Source organism: Podarcis gaigeae, assembly GCF_964106915.1.
Source record: "Podarcis gaigeae genome assembly, chromosome: 1".
Lineage (NCBI taxonomy): Eukaryota > Metazoa > Chordata > Lepidosauria > Squamata > Lacertidae > Podarcis > Podarcis gaigeae.
In genome coordinates this window covers 93,072,474-93,088,652 of record NC_139678.1, presented here as the reverse complement: position 1 = coordinate 93,088,652, position 16,179 = coordinate 93,072,474, and the positions used below count along the sequence as shown (strand labels likewise).

At 42.1% G+C, this 16,179-nt stretch overlaps 1 protein-coding gene across 26 annotated transcripts in view; it reads right to left on the bottom strand.

The window, feature by feature from the left end:
• KALRN (kalirin RhoGEF kinase) overlaps positions 1–16,179 on the bottom strand; it is a 523,049-nt gene that overhangs the window by 50,546 nt on the left and 456,324 nt on the right. For 25 of the 26 annotated variants that reach the window (XR_014560170.1, XM_083722227.1, XM_083722240.1 and 22 more), the window contains one exon: positions 245–528. Coding sequence is in view for 25 of the 26 variants with exons in the window: in XM_083722227.1 (XP_083578353.1) it covers positions 245–528 (284 nt within the window). In the remaining variant the exon portion in view is untranslated. Of the gene's footprint in view, positions 1–244; positions 529–13,138; positions 13,516–16,179 lie in introns of those variants that run through there. The other variant, XM_083722230.1, reaches the window with a different exon arrangement.

Here is a 16,179-nt window from a genome sequence, read left to right as displayed (position 1 = left end):
AGTAGGCAAGCCGAAGCTTTGGAAGTAAGGAGCCAAGAAACATAAAGGCTGAGGACTAGGGAGTAACTAGTCTGGATGGGGTGATACAAGAATCCTCTTTATAGTGAGGATTTTGAGACAAGGATGGATGCTTTTCTACAGTTATTTCAAAACTTATTCCAAAACAAAATGAAGAATCAAACAAAAGGAAGCTTTATGCTCAAGTCATCATTCTTAAAAAAAAAGTATCAAACTATGTCCATACCTCATCTGCACTGTCTCCCTGAGGCGTGGTCTCATCTCCAGGCTTGGGGGATCCCAGGTCAAAGCTTTTCCTTCCTTCGCGCACTTTCTTCTGCTTCTTGATGTTACTGTCTGCCTTTCCACTATTCAATCGGCGTACTGGACTGGTTAGCCATTTCTTCAGTGTGTTGGTAGAGCGCTTTGGACCAGGGGAGCTCTGGATGGAATTGATGGATGAATGAGGCTGCAAATTGGCCACCGATTCAGATTTCCCTCCATTTTCATTAGAGGATGCTGAATAGGAATCTGCCAGAACAAAATAATAAAAATGCTAAGCAAGACAGGGTATTATGTTAGACAGTTCTTTCTGGAAATGGAAGCTAATTTTGTTGATATAAATATTAAATCAGAAGGAGAGTGCTATGTTTAAAATTAGAAGAGAACACACAGTTAAGTCTAAACTAAGTGGACCCTAAATGTACTCATTTCCCTTTCCACAGGTGTCCACCATCCCTTCCTGACCTGTACTTATGGAACACTCTAAATCTATTTTATTGGCTGGTCTGTTTGTCAGGTATGAATATAAGGAATCTTTTCTCCATACAGAGGACTTCACAAATCCTCAGTACTGTTACTTCTGCCAAAATCATAAAGAGTCCATTATGGTCAGCCAAGGGAAGTTTGTCTGTCCATACATTCGCCAAGGGAAGTTTGCTTTTTCTGGCCAAGTTAGGGGGGGCTAAGTCAACTTAACACTTCAGAGTTGCCTATCTGTAAAAACAGCTGGCACTGGCTTTTCACTGCTACTGATATTTTCAGCCCATGCATTCATATTAAATAGCATTAAACTGACAAGAGATAAGCAACCACTGAAAATGCTTCCACTCCACTATCTTATGAACGATAGGCTTTGGACATTTTCCATTTACAGAAGCCACATGATTTGGAGGCGGGTGAATAACGCAAACTATTATCAGAATGCTGTTTGTCAGCAGATTCCAAGGTCAGACTGGTTGATCTAACGTTCTGAAGATATATGCAGGATACAAGCTTGTCTTATTCCACTACCAACCATTCTAATTTTGCTGAAGTGCTTTATACTTGGTGTGTGCTCACTACAGAGTTAATAACATTTGGTACCCCAAGTTTCAGCAATACCTCCCCCAGTAAACCAGTGCTGTACTTTGGAACAGATCCAACTGTCCTCTGTCCTGGCACTTGGATCAGCCAATTACATTAGGAGTTGCTGAATTAGTTTATAAAAATACCAACATATATGTGGGGGCTTGAATGCCTGGGAAGGTGCCATATTGACATCTGTGTACAATGAAGCTTTGTTGCATCAGGACTGGAGCCCTGTGTTGAGTGAACAAGCATTGCTAACTGGAAGAACATTTTACTTGCCACACCGTATTATTTCTGCACAAAACTCCATATGACATGCTAAAAGGTCCACAGCATGTATATGTTTGATCCAACATTCCAACTCTGCATTAATTGATGGGCAATAAAGTCATCAAGCACATTGCTCCCCTAAGCTTGAACAAGTAAGTTTCTTTGCAAAGGTACCAGTTTATGAAGCTTCTACGTAGTCAAGCAATTGTTCCAAAAAATTAACCCTGCATTTATAATTTCATATTGACTTTTTTTTAGGACTCAAAATATGTCAAGTGTATTTTGAATATGTTTCCATGTTCAGTAGTAGCCATCAATGTGGGTTTTTTTAACCAAATATTTGAGATATATAAAAACTGGTTAGGGTTTCAATAGCAATGTATATTACACACACACACACACACACGATTCTGTCCCACATGGAACCTTTCGGATTGAGAGGGTTATGCAATTAAAGCATTGTGAAGTATTTTGGAGAACTGGAACAACCTACAATGAGGGGTGGCACTGTGGGTTAAACCACAGAGCCTAGGGCTTGCTGATCAGAAGGTCGGCGGTTCGAATCCCAGCAATGGAGTGCGCTCCCGTTGCTCAGTCCCAGCTCCTGCCAACCTAGCAGTTCGAAAGCATGTCAAAGTGCAAGTAGATAAATAGGTGCCACTTCGGCAGGAAGGTAAACAGTGTTTCCATGCACTGTTCTTGTTTGCCAGAAGCGGCTTAGTCATGCTGGCCACATGACCCGGAAGCTGTACACCAGTTCCCTCGGCCAGCAAAGCAAGATGAGCACCGCAACCCCAGAGTTGTCTGCAACTGGACCTAATGGTCAGGGGTCCCTTTACCTTTACCATGAAGGACAGCCAAAATGGTGCACTTCAGATGGGATGCTGGACTAGTACTACCAATATCCCTGACCACCGGCCATGCTGGCTGGGACTGATAGGAGCCGTAGTTTACCAACCCAAGTGGAAAGAAAAGCAGTACTGAAATAGCTAACCTTTCTCTTGTCTTTGTAACAGTTTACCCATAACACAACGTGATTAGCTGAACCCTAATGATGGTTCGTGGGCAGGTTATATGTAAGGAGACTCCTCCTATGTTTAGGCCTGCTTAAAGAATTGAAAATCATGGACCTGCTGTTTTTGAAGACAAAAGTATCAAGGCCTGAAAGTAAAGTAAATATGATTAAAAGAAAGGACATGCCTTAGATCAGAGTGGAGTGAGTAACTCATGTAGCAGCAACTCCATGTGGACAGAGCCGTCCCACTGCTATTGATTCACAAAGAACTTCCATATGCACAAACTTTCTCATTCACTTTTTAAATGGTCAGACAAATCCCAAATGCAGTGAGGAGTTTCCTTAGAATCACAACAATGATTGGGACAGTTATTGACACACATGAGAGTATACAGAACTTCAGTCTGACAAGTACCCTACACATCTGTGACTTAGAATATTGCACACTGGTTGCACTTGATCCAAGACTGTTGTTGTTGTTTAGTCGTTTAGTCGTGTCCAACTCTTCGTGACCCCATGGACCACAGCATGCCAGGCACTCCTGTCTTCCACTGCCTCCCAGAGTTTGGTCAGACTCATGTTTGTAGCTTCGAGAACACTGTCCAACCATGATCCAAGACTAGATATATATAAATATATGGCAATTTTAAGGCTTCTGATGTGCGTATATATAGGTCCTTTTGTAATTTGGTAGATTAAGTTATTAGCAGTGAAAATATCACCAAAAAGTATGTGACTACAGTTTCAAGGTCAACAACTTTGAGTGGACCAATCCTAAAAAAAAAGGTCACACAAAATGGTCAACCCTCACGCATGTCCATTTCATCAAATCTGGCCCTCTTTGAAAAAAGTTTGGACACCCCTGCCTTAGTGGAACCGCTACTTCAAGTCAAAGCATCCACTTTTCAACCATCTTCTACCACCAACCTATGCAACCAGGGCCATCTTTATCCAGGGGTGCAAGGCACTCAGGCGCCAAATTCTGGGGGGCACCAGGTGCCCGCCGCTGAAGCCGCCTAAGCTCTTAACTATCTACCTGTTTTGAAATAATAAATAATTTTGATCAAGCTCGAAAAACAAAATACATATATACCTAGATATTACCAAAATGTATACCTACTGTTTCACTAAAGGGCTTTCGACTTTGTGCACTCATTTACCAAAGACGTGCCGCGCCAGCAGCGTTGCTTGTCATTCAACTAAATTTGGGGGCACTGGGCAGATCTTTGCATCCTGGCAGCGCAAATGCTAAAGACCCCACTGTATGCAAGCAACCACATCCTACAGAACATCCCCCCTCCATCTCAGGAATAGTTATTCAGGAGGAATAAGGGGCTTAGGTAGGTACAGGGAATCAGTGAAAAATGGGTGCCCTGCTAGGGCTTGTCCAAGACATTTGCCAAAATACAAGATGGTACCTCCTCTCTTTCCATGTACAAAAGCCAACCAGACTGGCAACTGAATCTTACTTCAACACTGGCAAGAGGGGAGCATATTTCACCATACCTATGTAGCACTCACAGCTCTGTCCTCCAGTGTCTTGCTGCCTCTCCCTACTTACCAGTATCCACTCTTTGAGGCAGTTGCCTTACATTGCCTGATGGTTGTTGGGCTGCCTTCTGCCTCATGCAAATGGAAGTGTTTTCTGTCAAGGCAAAACTACCCTTGAATACAACCCAATATATGTGCAGGTGATAATTTTGAAAGAAACCAAAATGAGGAGCAAAATAGCTCTCAGAGCCTGCACATCTGCTTCTTCATTTTCAGTCATAGTTTGGCTTATTCTTAGGTCTGAACCAGGTCACTGTCTGGATCCAGATCCAGAGAGAGAGAGAGAGAGAGAGAGAGAGAGAGAGAGAGAGAGAGCTACATTGAAAGGTTTCAGTGAGACACTAAAACTAATTGTTCATACAAAGAGCATACAAAATCAGGTAAGGAATTTCTCAATGGCAAGTTTCCTTACAAGTTTAAACTTCTGGCCTGCTCCATTAATATTGCCAATTTAGCCTAAGCAATAACTTGTTTCTGGAAAGATTCCTTAGAAAAACTATGGTTTTGTATTGGAGTGGTATTTCAACTGCTTCTCATTCAGGAGGCTTCCTGAATCAGCACTTTTGCTTTAGCAGCACACAAGCCATGATCACAAGTTCCCTTTTGCTACCCACCAGTAGTAAGAAAGAAGGGAAAGACAGGGCGGGGGCTGAATTTTTAAGGTATGTAAGATTATTATGTCAAGAGCAGACTATTTGGGTGAGTATTAACAGGTGTACTACCTCCTAGATCAAGTGGGGGGTAACTAATGAATATTTAAGGCAATAATATGACTTTAGTCAGTTCAACAGTAGAAGACAATAATCTAAAACATAAAATTCAGCTAGGCAAGTAACTTCCGCCACTTACATAAAATTTTATAACCTCAAACCAAAAGCATCAATCAAAGAATGTTATCTCCAACAGATAAACTGTAGGCTGAGATAAGTTCCCTTTTGAAAACTGGGGCTTCGTCAAAAAATACTTTCAAAGTTAGGGCTGAAGATAATTCCAGGTACTTCATTAAGCTGTGACACCACAACTCCACAGAACCTATTTCATAAAGTGTATATACCACTAGATCACAAGGAAAACCTCACATGTCCTGTATTTCAGGATGGCTCTGCTCTCTAAAGCCACAGCTCTACAGCAGCCCTTTTTGACTGACCGACAACAGTGTAATGCCACAAGGTGATATTTACCTACGGTTACTTGTTCTTGTAAATGTCATGGAAACTGGTTCTTAGCTGCAGACCCAATTGATTTAAAGGCTTCATCAAAAGGTGTGGATTTTTGTGCATAATTATTTTAGGACTACATACCTTACTCTGAGAAAGAAAGAAAGAAAGAAAGAAAGAAAGAAAGAAAGAAAGAAAGAAAGAAAGAAAGAGAAGCCATCTCCATTTTTACCTTGATGCCACTCACAACCTGTCTGCCTGCTTCAAGGATGAGCAAGCAACTTCAAACCTCCAAAATGGACCATAAACACACCTCAAACAGAAACAGACTAAATACAAAGTGGCAGTTTGCAAACCTGTTATTACTTAGATCCAGAAAGCTTGTTTAATTCTAATGTTTTGTTTATTTCATCCAGGCTGACTAGGCCAGGAAGAAATTTTACTATCAAAACATAAGTGTGCAAGAATTTGCCTTCCCAGCCCATTAGAGAAATTGTGATTATGAGATTAACATTAATTTTTAAAAAAACAACACCTAGCAAACCTTCACTGAAACTCATTCTGCTCATCTTACAGTGGTTTCATTGACCATGCATTTTAAAGAGGTCTCTTATTTAAGTAAGAAAGCTTGGAGCAGCATGAACTAGTCAACTTATAGTACCGTCATATAACTATTATTTACTCTGATTGAAAAATGGAATTCTGCCAATTAAAACAATCAATGCCTTATCAGGAGAACTCCTTAAAAAAAATAGCTTACCCATCCCACCAAAATCCCAGATCTAGGGTTTAAGCACCAAAGAAAGGCAAAAGCAATTATCTTTCATTAAACCAATTTCTGCTGGCAAACATATTCTTAGCTGCAAAAATGTATATATCAGAAACTGAACCTGTCCTATGGACTGGTAAGAAAAGAGACCTCAGGCCTGTAGTGTAACATATGTTGCCTATATGAGGCCCTGGAATATTCAACTGAACAGTCCTGAGTAGTATGCTAGGAAAGACATGTATAGAAACCATCGAGAATAGCTACTAGGTATTAAAAATGGTACTGGGTCATACTGACTTACACCAATGAGTCATGAGAGCAGTTTATTACATAACCAATAATAGGATCCTCCTGCATACTCCAAGTCTTGCACCACCTTAGTTTTCTTACAGAAGTGAAGAGCAATTTTGGAAATTACTAGGATGTGCTCCTTCCTAGCTAAATTTTATACTCAAGTATTTATCAAACTATGCTTCTTTAGTGTTCTGATATGCTGCAAGAAAAAAGAGGCACCCTAAAATTTTACACATGACCTTACTCTGGACTGCAATGTATTTAATGCATGCCTCCCTATAGGTAGAAAGAATAACAAGGATGCAGTGAAACTTAGAATCGTAGAGTTGGAAGGGACCCCAAGGGTCATCTAGGCTAACTCCCTGCAATGCAGGAATCTCAGCTAAAACATCCATCCAACCTCTGTTTAAAAAACCTTCAAGGAAGAAGAGTCCACCACCTTCTGAAAAAGACTGTTTCATTGTTGAACAGCTCTTGTGTCAGAAAGTTCTTCCTGATGTTTAGTCAGAATCTCTCTCTTTTTTTTAACTTGAAGCCACTGGTCCAAGCCTCCAGAGCAGAGGAAAACAAGCTTGCTCCATCTTCCATGTGACAGCCCTTTAGATATTTGAAGATGGTTATCATATCTCCTCTCGGTCACCTCTTTTGCACACTAAACATGCCCAGCTCCTCAGCTGTTCCTCATAAGGCTGGTTTCCAGACTCTTGATCACCCTCCTCTGCACACATTTCAGTTACCGTGTTCAGCCCATGGCATTATCCTGATCCACCAAGCTTGCAACTCTATCAAACAAGAAATTAGATTTGTCTGGCAGGACTTGTTTTTGGGAAACCAATGCTGGGTGGGTCTTAGTAATCACAGCATCCTTTTCTAAGTGCTCACAGACCAAGTGCTTAATTATCTGTTCTAGGACCTTTCCTAGTATCAACATCAAACTGACTGGTCAGTAGTTACCTGGGTCTTCATGAAATCAACATTAGAATCTACACTGTGCAGTGGTACCTCGGGTTACATACGCTTCAGGTTACATACACTTCAGGTTACATACGCTTCAGGTTACAGACTCCGCTAACCCAGAAATATTACCTCGGGTTAAGAACTTTGCTTCAGGATGAGAACAGAAATTGTGCTCTGGCTGCACGGCAGCAGCAGTAGGCCCCATTAGCTAAAGTGGTGCTTCAGGTTAAGAACAGTTTCAGGTTAAGAATGGACCTCCAGAACTAATTAAGTACTTAACCCGAGGTACCACTGTATATTATTTACTTGCGCTTCCATGGTAAAATATGAGCTGTGTGAATTTAAGGAAGTTACCACTACCAAAGAAATAGATTACTGCTACCAAAAAAGGAAGGGACGCGGATGGCGCTGTGGTCTAAACTACAGAGCCTAGGGCTTGCTGATCGAAAGGTTGGCAGTTCGAATCCCCGCGACGGGGTGAGCGCCCATTGTTTGGTCCCAGCTCCTGCCCACCTAGCAGTTCAAAAGCATGTCAAGTGCAAGTAGATAAATAGGTACTGCTCCGGCAGGAAGGTAAACAGCGTTTCATGCTGGCCACATGACCTGGAAGCTGTCTGCGGACAAACGCCGGCTCCCTCAGCCAGTAAAGCAAGATGAGCGTGCAACCCCAGAGTGTTCACGACTGGACCTAACGGTCAGGGGTACCTTTACCTTCAACCAAAAAAAGGAGTAGTTTGTCAGGACACAAAACCAGTAGGAACTGGATAGCCCTTTAAGATTGCTCTCTTCAAAAATTGAAAATGTCTATTTAGATAGCTTTTTCCAAACTTCTGACAGCAGAGGCACACTGACCTACCCCTGAATTAAACTTGGAGGAGCACATCAGTCTTAAAACCCCATTCATTTACTTTTAGGGTGTAAGTGTAAGAGAGGAATCCACCCTTAGAAGAGCCTATCCATGCTTTCTGCATGAAGTCACTGATCATTCTGACTTGTTTCCTGACTGAACACTGACTCATATAAAACCACCTCTCTTGCCTCTTGCCATAGCCTTTTGGTTGGACCTAGGCCAGCACCAGCAGCTCCTCATATGCCGAGTAAAGGTGGCCAGGGAGAACATGTGGTTTTGAATTTCATAGAATCGGATTAGTTTGGCCTTTTAAAAACCAACCAACAAAAATAAACAAACTATTTCTCATGCCCAGCAGATGCCAGCTAATTTATTTTAGTTTATTTATTACGGTACATTTTATCCCATTCTTACTTCAGGGAGATCAAGACAGTTTACATTTTTGTTAGCCCTCACAACAAAAGCTCTCTGGTAGCTTTGGCTGAGAAAGTTTGGCTTGCCCAAGGTCGCTCAGACACCTTCCATGGCTGAGTGGAGATTTGAACCCAGGTATTCTACACAGAGAAACTTTTAAGAACAGCAGCATGGTTAATCATTTGCAAATGGTCACAACTGACAGCTAGCAAGACTGTGAGCCAACCAACATAATTACAGGTGGAAGGCATAGCAAACAACCAGGTGGCAGGCAATTATTTAATAGCATACGAGTATGAAAACAATTTTCTTCGTGAACTCTGTTGACTTCTGTTCTTAACAAGCTGGTGTCTATAGAGTCTTTTCTGCTTCATGTAGTTGTTCAAGTCAACCAAGCAGGAAAATTAACTTGTTTCATTGATCCCTACAGAAATCCTCTTGAAAGAACACAAGTCATGGACCATTAACCAGACAGCTTTTCCACTTCTGCAAGGAAAGGATGGGATTTGGGGAACTGGGGAAGCTACAGGTATAACTAGCTGCTCCTGCCTACATGATTTGCAGCTTGAGAGAAGGGAGGCTGTTCCAGGAATTTGGCAGAGTGCCTTGAAATTATGACTCACAGCAACCTTCTCTATTCCTTTCATCCTCTGAATATAAATTATCATCCCCAAGTTGTGTGACAAAGGTGTATTGAAGTCAACATGATCAGTCAGCTATTTAAAAGTAATAATTTGTTCCTGCCCTTTCTGGGTCAACTCTGGATGATTTCAGATAACAAAAAACAATGCAGTTGGCATCTAAAAGCCTGCCACATAGTGCCTGCCACTACTTTGAAAGTGGCTGACAGAAGCCTTCAACCACACAATTAAGCCCAATAGGGTGATTTTATTGTTTTTAGAGTTTGCTGAAACGATGTTATTGTTTTTAGAACTTTGGTGAAATGATTTCTTTTTTTTTAAGAACAGGGATTTTTTTTAGAACACAGAAAATTCCCTTTTAAAGCTCTGTAGCTATATAGCCACACTAGCTTAACAAATGGAACTCTTGTTTAGCATCCACACACATGCTACTGCAGGACTTTCTGCTTATAAATTTCTCCCACTGACGATTTGTGAGTAGCTTACCAACCATACCAGTGTGATCAGAGTGGGCTCTGTTAGAAGAATGCTTAGCCACTTTTTGACTCACTTTGTATAGCATGGTGCTGGCCTTGGATGATGTAATCTGTTCCAATAAGTAATTTGTTTCATTAACAGATGAACTGGAAAGGACCTTCACAGCTGAATTTGAGAGCCAGCAAATGAAGATGCTCTCTGATGCTCTGTGAAACAATGGAGCTTGTGTTGAGCTGACAGCTGCTTGGAAAACATGTGTATTATAGCTACATTACAACAACTGCTACTCTGAATTATTCAGAAAATGGGTGGGGATGATACTCTCTCCCCCCAACATAAAACATCACTGTATCAACAAGGGATTTTCAGAAGGAAATAAAACTGGCATTGCTTAATTGAGCCACTGAAACTGCTAAATTTTTCTCCAACTCCAACAGGATTGAAAGAAATCGAAGACAAAGTTTAATTATAGTTGGATACACATTTTATTGAAAACTCTTATAATTCTGAACAAAATATGAGGCACAGCAATACATTCTCATATAAAAAGCAAGATCTATAGAATGCCTGCTTAGTTTGAGAAAGTGAAAACAAGCAGGTTCATGTCTCTGCATCAAGGATTCAGCATGTGCAGGGGTGGGGGGGAGAAGCAGAGAAAGAATAGAATAGGTGCTGCAAGCACCAACCTGTCTGCTGAAAGGAACAGATTATGATTATCAAAAAAATAAAAATAAAAATTATTACACTGAAGTCTCAACAATGCAACTTTTGTATGCAGTTTTCCAGGGTGAATATTTTCCAGATATTCTCCAAGAGATGTGAAAATGGGTCTGGTCAAATGGTTCAAGCAGTTTTCCTTCATGTGAGGAAAACACCGACAGCATTAGGACTGCTATTTCTATGTATAGTGCCTACGACATGAAATGAGTGCTGTAGAAGTTTATAGAAAGTCTCAACAAAAGATAGCACTTAAGTATGAGTTCTATGCATACCTGCACAGGTGACTGAAAGGAGTCTTCCTCAACCTGGTGCCTGCCCCTCCAGTTACAGGACTCCTAGCTCCATCATTTCTGACTGTTGTCCATATTGGCAGGGGCTAATGGAAATTAAGAGTTCAACTAGTTTTGGAGGGTACCAGGTTGAGAAGCCTGGGTTAAAGAGTTAGACCTGATTCAAGTCACCTCTTACTGGATATTATCTACCAGTAAACAAAGTATGGTTATTTGACCTTTTGATCCATACGTTGATGGGCAATATTATTGATGGGACTTACAACTGCCTCTTTTTTCCTTCCTCCAATATAACATAACTTGGCCCAGGGTTATGGGCTAAACAGTATGCAATATTTAATAGCAACACATAGAAGTGAGCTGGGCTCAAAAATGTCTAAAAGAAGGTTTCAAGGAAAAAAGTAACAGTGACTTTATTCCAGGTAGCATGAAAGCATTTTGTACAGCACACGCACAAAACTAAGTTTCATTAAATCACCTATCACATCACGTAGTAGGCAACTGATAGACCACCACCCTGACAAATAAAGTTCCATGGCACTGAAACAAGCCCTTCGGAATCTAGCTATTGCCTTTAGTCACCAGTCTTACTAAAACTTGATCCTCCCACCCGGTAGAGATATAATTCTCAGATTGCAAGAATAGCCAATTTTCCACGTAATCAACCTCTCAAACAATGCAGAAAGAGTGGTAACCAATTAAATCTAAATAAAATAATTTAACATTGACAACTAATAGAGATGCTATTTGTAAGCAATTTGCACACATATATTATATTCATATATGCACTGCCCTAGAAATTGCCCTACTGCTCAACGAAGAAACCAAGAGAGAACTCTCCTTTCTTACAAATGGTTAGATGAACACGCACTGGGTCCTACCCAACTTTGGAGGGGGCCCAGCACACACATGTGATGTCACGTGGTAGGAGGAGGCCCAATGGGGCCAGCCGCAGCATGGGGAGGCCTGCCATGGCCCGCCACAGCCTCATAAAGGCCTGCCAGGACTTTGGGAGGGTCCGCCAGGACCTGCTGCAGCTGCAGGAAGATCCAATAGGCCCCACTGTGACTGAAGAATGCTGAGGGGGCTCAGTCCTCTCCTTGAAAATTTTGAGGCAGGCTCGGCCCCCTGCTCCAAATTTTTGGGTGGCCTGCCCCCCCCATGGCTCCCCTGAATAAATGCTGACTGCCTTGCCTGCTAACCTAAGGTTACCAGATTTTTTCCAATGAATCCAGGCACACTTTAAATAAATAAATAAATAAATAAATAAATACTACACTTCTAGGACGTTGATGCTGCAGTGGTGGCGGTGGCAGAGGGGCGGCTGCTGCCTTGACCTCAACCGCCACGTTTCCCCTTCCTCCGAGGCTTCTATCTCCTTTCTCCATGAGCCTGGGCAGCCCCTGAGTTGTTGGTTCTTCGGTGGTGGTGGTGGGGAAGCAGTGTGTGGTGGGTCAGGCATGGAAGGCGGAGGAAGGCCAAGAGCGGCGGCGGCCAGGCTTGGGCAGCATGATGCCTCCCTTCCCATCGGAGCAGCCCCAATCCCATTCCTACTTGCGTGCAAGCAGGAGGGGATGGCGATGCCTCAGCTGGGAAGGGAGGTTTTGCACGGGTCTATGGAGCAACCCCAATCCCAACTCCTACTTGTGTGCAAGCAGGAGGGGGCAGGGATCTCTCAGTTAAGCAGTGTGATGCCTCCCTTCCCATCAGAGCAGCTCCAATCCCATTCCTACTTGCGTGCAAGAAGGAGGGGGTGGGGATTCCTCAGCTGGGAAGGGAGGCTTCCTGTTGCCTAACTAAGAGATCCCTGCCCCCTCCTGCTTGCACGCAAACTTTGATAGGCAACGTGAAGTCTCCCTTCACAGCTGAGAGATCCCCACCCCGCTCCTGCTTGCACGCAAGTAGGAGTTGGGAGGCTGCTCTGATAGGCAGCATGAAGCCTTCCTTCGCAGCTTAGTTGCTGGGGTCAGGGAAGGTGGAGGCAGCCCGGAAGCTGCATCTTAGAGCCCCTGCACCACCATCATATGGGGACTTCCACGCAGCTCCTGAAGCCAGCCAGAGGCAACTGCTCCGGGCTGCTGAAACTGCCGCTGCTGCGTTTCCCGGGGGCATTAGATGAAATCCGGGGACATTCTGGGGATGGAATTTGTCCAGGGACTGTCCCTGGGAAACGGGGACATCTGGTAACCCTATGCTAACCTCCTCTGATTAGATTCCTGAGAACGTTCATTATGGATAAAGTCAGTTCCGCATGTACCTCTAGCATTTATTGCCTTTTAAAATCAGAGTAGAAAATCAGTTATTTGGTACAGTGGTTAAAATGCTATCATTTTAACAAAAAAGATAAGGTGATTTTAAATTGTTTCGAAACTCTGTGTACAATGAATTAAATCTATAAAAACCTATTTATTTAGAAAGTACACTTAAGATTATTTTCAAATCAGCAGCTTGGACTCCAAAGCTGCTATGTGTTGAAAATACCATTACAATACAAAGTCAGTCTTCTAATCAGTGAAGCCCCTCTGCTGGTAGCACTTTCTCTCTGGACCAATCGGGAAGCAGAGTGGTGTGATAATGTTCGGGTTCCGAAGTTACAGCTGCCCCCAGCCATAGTTCCTTACTGAAGACTCACAGGGCGTGGGGCAGAGCCAGTGGATGTGCTAAATCCATGTGTGCAGGGCCTTCTAAAAAGTAGTCCAACAAATCAACCCAAAAGTCACGTGCGCACACACTTTTTCGAGTTCCCCTGAACTCTTCATCAGGCTATATGGTAAAAAAAAACACAAAGGGGAGAGAGAAAAGAGGCTGTTGTTCAAGCCATCTGGGTCTGCATGTGGTAGGAGTCTTTAGTTTGAGGAAGACGTAGCAGAACTCAAAGAGATACTTTTAACTTCAGGATACTCTACAATGATGATATTATTGCACCAAATGGAGTACCGTATAACATCCACCTGTGATTATTCAACTGTCTTAAAGAAACCAGTTAAAGAAGTTTCCTCAATTTCTTGTTATATGTAATATTTAATATCTATTCATAGGCTCGCCCAAATTAAATCATTTCTTTTTGTCTATCAGATGCCAAGACCTAATTAGCAAATAACCTTCTACATGCACTGAAGCAAGAAGATTTGTGTATTAACCCTTACGTTTCATTCCAAAGAACGTACAATTTTGACAAAGTGCACAAAAACTGCTACAGTAAAAAATGGATAGCGTACACCAATATTCAGCTTGCAATTGTTGGCTTGTGAATTAAATATGCATACTTGAGGTTTATACTGGCACCAAGAGGAAGACAGAAAATACAAACACACCCTTCTTGTAACCAGGGTGTGAAAGGGGCCCAGTTAATCTCTTTGATTCAGAAGGTAACCAACTTTGTGCTTTTTAGCGTCCTACTTCTCAAACCCACAGATCACTAAGGTAAGTTTAAAAAGAAAAAACAACCCTGCACAGGTTAAGCTTATTGTAAATTGCCACATTATTTTCTGAATCAATTGGCAGTTTAACGATACTCCTATAAATAAAATAAACAAAACTTCTAATGGTGAATCTCATTTGATCTCTGTGTTGTTGTTTTTTTTTGGTAACCCATTGTTTTCTCAGCTGGGAGTTATTTGTGAAACTTTGCTTCTTTACAAGACTTATTTTCCTTCCTTATTTTTACATGCTTCTTTGCACCACTTTTCAAAGTCAAGGACACTCAAAATAATAAAAAGGATGCCTACACCTGGTTTAACATCAATGACCTATAACATTAACTACATTTTATCAGTTTGCCTTACTGCAAACTGTCCATAAAGCAAGTGTGGGGAAGCTTTTTCAATCTGAGGGCCATATTCCCTCATAAGGAACCCTACAGGAGCCACATATGTATGTTGGGCAGGGTCGGGAACAAAAGTGGACAGGGAAAATGGGTGGGACACCTACTGTTGTACAGTAGGCAAAAGAGAAGAATGCTATGTTCTTACTTAATATAAGGCAGGGCTATTCACTTTTGCAGACCCAGAACAAGAGACTATTTATTGATGAACACGCCAAAACGAAACATCACAAGGAAAATGAAAGTGACCACAAGAACAAGCTAAAGGATGGAGTCTTGGCTCCACTCCATAAGAATACCATGACAATATTTGACGCTATCACTCTACACAGTGATTTCCACATATACACCCACCCTTTTCTATCCAGACAAACAAGAGACATTTATCACAGTTCAGCCAGAGAAAAACACTTAAGGAGGGCACGGAGCAGCCAGTGGTCTAGGGAAGAGTCCTATCGGGCTGGAGAGAGAAGGCTGGAGGTTCTCTACAGCCGACATAAAAGTATGCCTCTTTTAAAGACTTTTTATGCTATTCTTTCCCATGTCAACCCATTCTTAGTGCTACACATCCTGTAACTACACCCACCTGACAAAGGAAAGAATTATATTTTGCAAAAAGAACCCCCCCCCCCCAAGGACTGCAGAACTACCTGTAGCATGTGGTTTTCCCCCTATGAAAGCATCACAATGCCTACTATTGGTTGGTAAGACAGGGTTTCACCAGACCACGCATCTGAGTAATTCCAGTTGCTTCCTCATAGCTATCATTCAGGAAGCACAAGGAAACCTGAGGAACTTGTTCAACTATCTTAATCTCCACCATCTTTCCCTTGCCATGCAGAATTTCAAAAGAGCCAATTTGAACACACATTTATATTCTCTGCTTTATGGTTCAACTGGAAAACTAAAATGTGAAGCCTTCAGTTCCCTGACATCTCCTCGTAGGATAATACTGTGGTGCAAATCATACCAGTGCAGGAAGGAATCTGAATCAGAAATATATTAATTTTCTTGTCAGTATTTGACCACTCCCTTAACACGCAGACACACACATCTGGCACTCCTAGCATTGCTACTCTCTGGTATTTGACAGATCAGTTCTCAGAAACCCTTGAGCAACAGCCTTCATTCACAATAGCTTCTTGTATGTGACGTAACTATGGCTGTAACTAGAGGTCCCAAATAAAGCCTGTTGTGAGCAAGACTGCAAGAAAGCGACGTATTATGTGTGACAGAACACTATTAACAGCACCTCATTAGAATATATTGTGCTCGTAACCTATATATTAGGTTTTTGCATCACACAAATAATGTTCACAACAGGGAACTTTTCATTCAAATTTAAGGAACAAGTGGCAAACCTCGTTCTAACTGCCAGTGTGCCCCCCACCTCTCAAAAGTGGGCCTTTGAAGCTTAAGAACAGGTAGGCTGCTAGCCAGTAACCTAAGTTGCATTCAGTCACAAAAGTTTGTGCTGTTACCATTAGTGTATAAAACCTTTAATGACTTAGGACCAGTTTATTTAAGGCAGGCATCACCAAACTCAGCCCTCCCGAAGTTTTGGGACTACAACTCCCATCATCCCTAGCTAACAGGACCAGTGG